The 7,500-nt window shown below is 41.1% G+C and overlaps 1 protein-coding gene and 1 long non-coding RNA gene across 2 annotated transcripts in view; both read left to right on the top strand.

Moving 5' to 3' along the window:
* Positions 1-666: 666 nt before the first annotated feature.
* On the top strand, positions 667-2,892 carry LOC138057474 (uncharacterized). Its single transcript, XR_011133683.1, has 3 exons — positions 667-713; positions 1,152-1,231; positions 2,640-2,892. It is a non-coding gene; the product is annotated as an uncharacterized lncRNA (long non-coding RNA).
* A 1,330-nt stretch (positions 2,893-4,222) lies between these two features.
* Positions 4,223-7,500, top strand: part of LOC138055734 (vesicle-fusing ATPase 1-like) — a 3,336-nt gene continuing 58 nt past the window's right edge. Inside the window, exons 1-5 of the mRNA XM_068901613.1 lie at positions 4,223-4,237; positions 5,266-5,400; positions 6,372-6,433; positions 7,102-7,153; positions 7,484-7,500. The exon at positions 7,484-7,500 is cut by the window's right edge and continues 58 nt beyond it. Of these exons, the coding sequence (XP_068757714.1) occupies positions 4,223-4,237; positions 5,266-5,400; positions 6,372-6,433; positions 7,102-7,153; positions 7,484-7,500 (281 nt within the window). The remainder of the gene's footprint in view (positions 4,238-5,265; positions 5,401-6,371; positions 6,434-7,101; positions 7,154-7,483) is intronic.

The raw sequence follows: 7,500 nt of genomic DNA, 5'->3' as shown, positions 1-7,500 counted from the left end.
GAAAAATAAAATTGAATGTCTAAGGCAAGAGCAAAGGAGGAAGGAGATGAAAAAAATTATATCGTTTTCAATAGGTAACACGTACTCTTTCTTCGCCGGCGTCGCCCAGCTTCATCACGCACGCAAGGAAACGGGAAGTAATTCCGCATGCCAGGATACTAGCCTCTCCCAAGTTTGTAAACTGTTCGTTTACAGTGGTGAAAACATACTTAACAATATAACAATGTAAATGTGTTTGGGTCAAGATAACTTAAATAGGAGAACAGCTCACTTCCGGCCTTTGTTCGTGGCTCAGAAACGTCTCGAAAGGGAACTTACGCACGAGAGCCACGAAAGCAACCGGAAGTTAGCTGCTTTCCTTTAACTTGTTTTGTCACTTACTACATTTATACTTCCAGGTGTCTTTTCACTGATGATTGACGATTACTTTTAAAATCTGGGAGAGACCACTGTCCTGGCGTGCGAAATGTTCAGTTCCGGCGTCCTTCCGTGCCTCAAGGACACCTGTTAAGGACACCTAACAGTTTGTTTTGATTTATCGATTCAAGTCGAAGCAGTTTTCCGCATAAATATACATGTAACAAGATCACCGAAAGATAGTCCAGGTGTCCCGTTTCTGCTTTTAATTTTTTTTATGTTTTCGTAGATATTTGACGATGCAGACAAGTCAGATCTCAGCTGTATCATTGTTGATGACATAGAGCGTCTGCTGGGTATGTTTTCTTTTCTATTTCTGAGCGAGGGCGTGCTGTAGACTCCTTTACGTAGCCATGTGTGATCTTTAGCATTTTGGTTGCTAGCTTTAAGCATACAAATATCTACGCTTCATATCTGATTTCGAGGAAAAATAAGTCAGTTAACGTTTAATTTCCTGATTGTGTCATTGTTTTCCAATATACACGAGTCGGAGCTCGAGAAAAAAGACTATTTCCCAAAGGTATGACAGTTATTGCTTTGTACAGCTGTCAGAAAACAAGGCTTCTCTTAGACAATTCACTTGCAGCTGTATTCCGCATGGGATGAAATTTATCTTTTTTTGTTTTTTTTTTGTCCGTAGGGAACACAGGTCACTTTAAGTTTTAAACAGGCAATGACTGTCGGCTTTATATCTTAAATGACCCAGAGCTGGGTTCTTCATTTCTTGTTTTTAGATTATGTCACCATTGGTCCGAGATTTTCCAACACCGTTTTACAAGCGTTACTTGTGCTGCTGAAGAAAAAGCTGAGAAAGGTAACCAGAAACCACAGCGAATGATATGCATCAACAGAATATAAGCGAAGAAAACTAAACCCCCAAACATGGCCCGCTACCAATGATAATATTTTTTCAATCTAGTCTTAGTGCATGGTGACATGGCCAGTTATTTATGGAATGCATGCCGATTGGTCCATCTCGAGACCACGTCATACTTCGCACGCGTCCTTCTGAAGGGACTGGGGATGAATAAATTCTGCTTGTAAAATGGCTTATTCTGCCTGCCGGCAGTGCTCGTAAAACTCACATATTCTGCTCGGTATCCAAAACAAATATAGTAGGAAGCCGGGGCCTAACCTCTAAAAAGCAGTTAGATATTCATTAGAGCGATTTTCAATTGAGTGTCGAAAGTAATTGGCGAATTGCTTTGGTTTTGCATTACTTCACTCAGTGATTGGTTCAAAGTTCTCGCGCCTCTTTTTCAACCACTTAGTAGTGAAACCAAAACCAATCGTGGCTCGTGGTGCACATTTTCCCGCGCTTTGTATCGGCTACGTGTAATTACTTCGAGTTTTCATTGGTTTCTGGATTGTCTACGTCCTTTTTGATTGGCCAAAGTAATTACTTTGGTTTTGGTTTTATCACATTCGATTGCAACTCGCTCTATGCGTAGCAAAACTGTAATTCATCTTACTTTAGGTCAAGTAATCAAATCAAACGCGAGGTATTTTCCATTAGTATTTGAATGTCGCTTCGAAGTTTTATTACAACTTTTTTGCATATCATTAGTGCCGCCGATTTCTCCTTATTCTGCTCAAATTCTGCTGGAAAATGCCTTATTCTGCCAGCAGAATGCTCGCCTCGAAAATCGCTTATTTTGCTCGAAATTCTACCTCCAAAATGTATCCAAGCCGTAGACGGAACCGATGTTATAAATAGTGTTCGCACGTGCTGCAAAAATTTAAAACTGGATTATTACGGGGCACAGGGATTCACTCTCCTACCTCAGTTTCTCTTGTATGCATAAAATTGTCCTTTCCATCAATTTTCCGGCTGCGAGTTGCGCCAGTTTTCGCCTGTCTTCCCTCGCTCGCCGACAATTTTACCAAGAAGATATGTAACTTTGCGATTGTACTGAAAGCTGAAATGTCTCTCTTTTGATCAAACCCTTCTTAACACTGAGAAGATGGCATAAAGGCAAATGCGTGTATTGGAACATTTCTGTGGCTTTAAAATAAGTTTGCTAATATGAGCGGGAGACCTTGATGGGCATTTAAAACGGCTCGCCTGCGGCTCGCCGTTTTAAATGCCCATAAAGGTCGGACGCGAATATTGTATCTTACTTGTGAAATGAAACAGTAGATTTTGATTGTTATGTTAACCACGTGGGCGTGGAGTTGTCCCATAGGAGTTTAGCATTGAATTTAGCAATTCATTTTGGTAGAAATATGGCTGGCTGGTTTCGCTCTTTAAAGAGTAAAGAAGAAGAGTGTTGGAGCCACTCCGAAAGCAACACAATACAACACTAAATGGGGTAGAAAAGTCTTCGAGGAATGGCAGCAGCGACGGCAAAGTAAATGTGCAATGTCAGAAGTTGTTAGAATGGCCGGTCTTAAATGCGAAGATGTTGAAGATGTGACCGTTTCAGTAGAGCACATGTCACCAAATAAGCTAAACTTTTGGTTGAGCAAATTCAGTTCGTTGTGAAGTGGCCAAGCAAATGTGTGCCCGCCCGATTCGCTTTATTTGTTAGTTTGTGCTTTAATAGTTGTGACTGAAATGTTAAACTTGTGATTGATTAAGAAACTTTGTACAAATTTACAGAACTCGTTTTTATTAAAGTTAAGCATACTAATTAGGCGAGTTAGAAATCTTTATGAAATTTAATTTTACTGATAAGTCAACTAATTAAAAATTCATCAACTCCAGCCTTTCCCTGCTATCTATTTAATCCCTCCCCGTGCTTTCAGACCGTTGAACTTTATCGGGATTTACAAACCAACACATGTGACCTGAATAGTGCTTTTCTGTTGGCTGTCATCCTTATGAATAATTAATGAATTTTACAAGGGTAGGTTGATTAAAACGAGGGACGCCACTCGCATGACTATAAAAGAAGCACCTTCAACGAACATTTGGTCAAAATCTGCTCTCTCCCTTTTGCGGAAAATGATCATTTTGAAGCCCCAATTTGCTTATATTTATTTGCAAGATTGATCAATTTGAAATCACTTTACTAAAAGATCATAGCCCAGACAAACAAGTAAGCTCAAATTTTCAGTAATATTCAGTAGTTTTTTCCAATATAACAATTTTTCCGGTTGATCAAGTTTCGACCACTACTCGCGTAGTTTGGTAAAAAAAACACTTAGAATAAAGGGAATCAGTGTAGCGCGAAAACAAGCATGGTGACGCCATCTTTTTATTGCATTTTTTCATTGTCCTGTGTATGAATATCATTTGTGCAGAGTTTGACAAAAGTCTGGATAGTACGTCATTTTCAAGGGAATTACCTTAAGGCACGAAACTGAGGAGGGAATCCACTCTGTATTCCGAAACCGGTCTTGCAACCTGATACGGCGTTCTCTGCAGCGAACCTATCAGAAACACCATGATCAACATGAACGAGCCTCTTTCCTAATGCTCCTATTACTGCTTACAGGAAGGACAAATCACTCAATGACGTTTTAGTCAGAGCTTCAATTCTTCCTCAAACGTGAAACCACCTAAACATAGCAAATTCTAGGAACGCAACGGTTTCCTACATGCAACAAATAAAGCATTACTAAACCCTGACGAATCTACTAGACCACCTCAAGTCAGACCCCTATTTCTTTCGCATAAAAACTAAGCGCGGAGTTATATACGGTAAAGAGGTTGACAATATAGCGTTTTCACATGACGTCACGGCGGTCATGTTGGTGTTCCAAAACAAAGGTATAGAGGCCATGATGGTTACCAAACGAATCCTCCGGGAATTAAACTTTATTTTTATGCAAATGCTTTCTTTTCTTTCAGTAATCCAATATGGCTGCTGGTCACGTGAGTGAAAACCCTCCATTATTGTCACTCCCATTACCGTATAACTCCGTATATGCAGAGTGTGCAAAGCTATTACTTTTGCTCACTAAATTTGCAAATTTGTGACGTCCTCGTTGCCGTCGCCTTTCTGGTTGCTAAAGCTTTCTATTAACTGTGTGGGACGTTAAAGAACCCACAGATTATTCGAAAAGAGTAGGGCACGAAGTTCCCGGTGCTGTGGTCTGACCTTTCCAGTAAGTGCTGGAGCCTCACTCAAACTCAAACTTACAAATTCTCTAGGGCTCTTGCTTGTTTTTGTCTCGAGCCTTATGGTTTGCAACCAGTGTCTTCAGACCGAGGTGACAATGCTGCAATGTTCAATTTCCGGTGAACGAACAAAAAGTGAGCTAATCTTTCGTTTTCGTCCACCAACATGACGGTGAGGACGTCACGTGACAAACACCCATTCTTGGGGCGCTTTCCTTTTGTCAGAACTGGCTGGCCAGACCCGTCAGTTTGAGAAGAAAATGCAACAATGTGAATGAACACTTGCATGATAATCCCTCGCATTCGCCTGGAGGAGAATATATCAACTTCGAAGCGTGTTAATTTGAAGACGTTGTAGCAATAATCCTTCCAAATGCCCGGTCTGGCTGGTCAGTTCTGTCAAATGGAAAGCGTTCTTGGTTTGCATCCCCGGGGTGGGACGGCCATGTTGGTGTACAGAACAATACAAAATGGCCCCACAAGTTTTGCATAATAGAATCAAATTCTCAAAAGACATTTTAATGCATTGTTCTGTACACCAACATGGCCGTTATCACGTCAGATGCAAACCAATTCTCTTTTCGTCCTATTTTTTTTCCGAAAGATATACTACTTTCTTTTTAGTTTTTGGTAAAACATTCTCCTGTTTTCCTTAAGTCTATTTTGCCCCTTGCTCTGCTTGACACTGTAAACTTTCACAAAAAGAACGACAACACCATGTCTTAATTAAAGAGGACAGGGCAGCCGGGTGATGTTCACCATACATTCTCCTTGGATTTAAGGGTCGCAAGCTAATCGTTATCGGAACAACTAGCTGTTGTGACGTATTGGAAATCATGCGAATTGTAGAAGCGTTCAACACCGTCATTCATGTTTCCTGCTTGTCTTCACCTGATCATCTCAAATCAGTGTTTCAGGTCAGTAGCACTCAACATTGTTGTTTCACATTACTGTCCTAATCTCTCGTTTATATAGAGAGAATTATTGAACAGACAGTTAGGGTTAGGGTTTATGAAAGCTGTTTATCGATGAAAAGTGTCACGGGGGAAGAGCAAAGGGGAAAAAAAGCATTTATGGATCTCAAGCAACTCTGTTATAGAAATTTCTGGAGGAGAAAAGATCATTATTAAACCGTGCCACGTTTTACAACGATGAAATGTGAGGCGGTTCTGTGCAGCACCATTTAAACTCTGCTCTGAGTGGGTTTTCGTCAACGTTAGCTCGAAGGCATTTTCTCAAGTGCTCTGAAAGAGGATACCTAAATATCGAGTCAGGACTCGACCTGGGACTCTCCTTAAGACTCGAGCCGGGACTTGAGTTCGGACTCGAGCCGGGACTCGAGTTCGCACTCGAGCCGGGACTTGAGTTCGGACTCGAGCCGGGACTCGAGTTCGGACTCGAGCAAGGACTCGAGCTAGGACTCGAGCCAGGCCTCGAGATCAAGACTGGAAATTAAGACGTCGCTCTCTAAAAAAGAAGATTAATTTAAGTCTCCCATGGAATATCGCTGCTGAAGAGTAATTAGGCCTAAGCTAGATTAATTGGGCCTAAGCTTTGATTTTAAAATTTCGTGAAGTGTTTAACATTGTTTGTTGCCGTTTGATTATACAGCATTATCAAATTGTATTTAAAATATTGCCCCTCGGCAGCTAGCGGTGTGGTGGTCGATTTGTGAGGTGACGGTTTCAGTAATCAATATTCCCAGGTTCGGGTCCCGTGTCCATGGGTTGAACTCGAGTGCTAACTCGAGTCCCAGCTTGAATCCTGGCTGGAGTCCAAATTTAACAGAAACGTTCGCAAGCTAGTTGGCATAGCCAAAGCCTGGCTTGTGGGAGCCTTTGTATCTGGTTTGCATGCTTTTAAGCTGTGATATTTGTGTTTTGTTCAGGGCGTTAAGTTGTTTGATGCCGACGAAGTCAAAGAAATCGAGAGAAATATTGGTCAACAAAGGTACATTAGTGTCAGAGAAGTTACAATCATCAATATATTGCGGTTTTCTGTTTTCACCAACCCATGAAACAAACAACCTTTGAACAATCTACATCGTCTTTATGTTATAAGGAACCCCTAAGATGAGGGGCTCTGGGAACCAGGAGGCACCTGGTGTGAGGAGGCGCGGTAGCGTAGTGATTAGCGTACCAAAAACCTTAAATAACACCAGGTTTTCTGAGCCCGCGAGACTCAGCACCCTCAGTAAACCATTGTTTTAACGAAAACCGCTGGTCAGTAACCTGGTTTTGGTCATTGCTGTCTAAGGTCTTTCGCCGAATTCCCGTCCTTAGGGGGTCGCTGATTCGAGACCCGGCTCTACCATCGTGTTGTTTCGTTTGGAAAAGAATATTAGTTCCACGCTGTCTCATCATTCAAGTGTATTAATGGTGCCCTGTGACACACTCAGGGGGAAAGCCTTTCAATGGACCAGTGACCCGTTAAGGGGGAAGTAGCATTACTCTTCGTCGCTTCATGCTTCAGACGATGGGATGATCTCCGTTCGTGTGATCGCCAGTGGCTCGAGTACGACCTTGCTTTTTGCATTGCGTTCATAACTGCGAGGACCATAGCTTCAATTGCTGGAATATTTGCTGTGTTAACTGTTAACAATAATTTTTTTCTTCAAGGGTATTTATTGGCATAAAGAAACTACTTATGATGGCAGAAATGGCTATTCAGGTACATTAAATCTAAATTGGACGAAATTCATTTTACCATCTAAAGTAATTTTCACATGACAACACGGCATATAATGTTGGTGTTCCTGTGCCGCATTGATTTCCAAAATTAAAAATAAAGTTTTATTCCTATGCAAATCTATGTTTCGGTTGTGAAAAAACATGGATTCTAATCTTTTAAAATTAATGATGCATGTTTCCTAGTTGAGCAAATTTGTGTTTATAATACCCTTCCTGTATCGGTTTCACTCTTTGAAAACTTTACGGTTACTTTCGATGTCTCAACTCATCGACATGTTTTTCAACTCAACATTTGTTTTTTCTTTACCAGTCCAACAAGCGGGATCG

Source organism: Montipora capricornis, chromosome 7 (genome assembly GCF_036669925.1).
Source record: "Montipora capricornis isolate CH-2021 chromosome 7, ASM3666992v2, whole genome shotgun sequence".
NCBI lineage: Eukaryota > Metazoa > Cnidaria > Anthozoa > Scleractinia > Acroporidae > Montipora > Montipora capricornis.
This window is presented reverse-complemented; position numbering and strand designations above follow the sequence as displayed.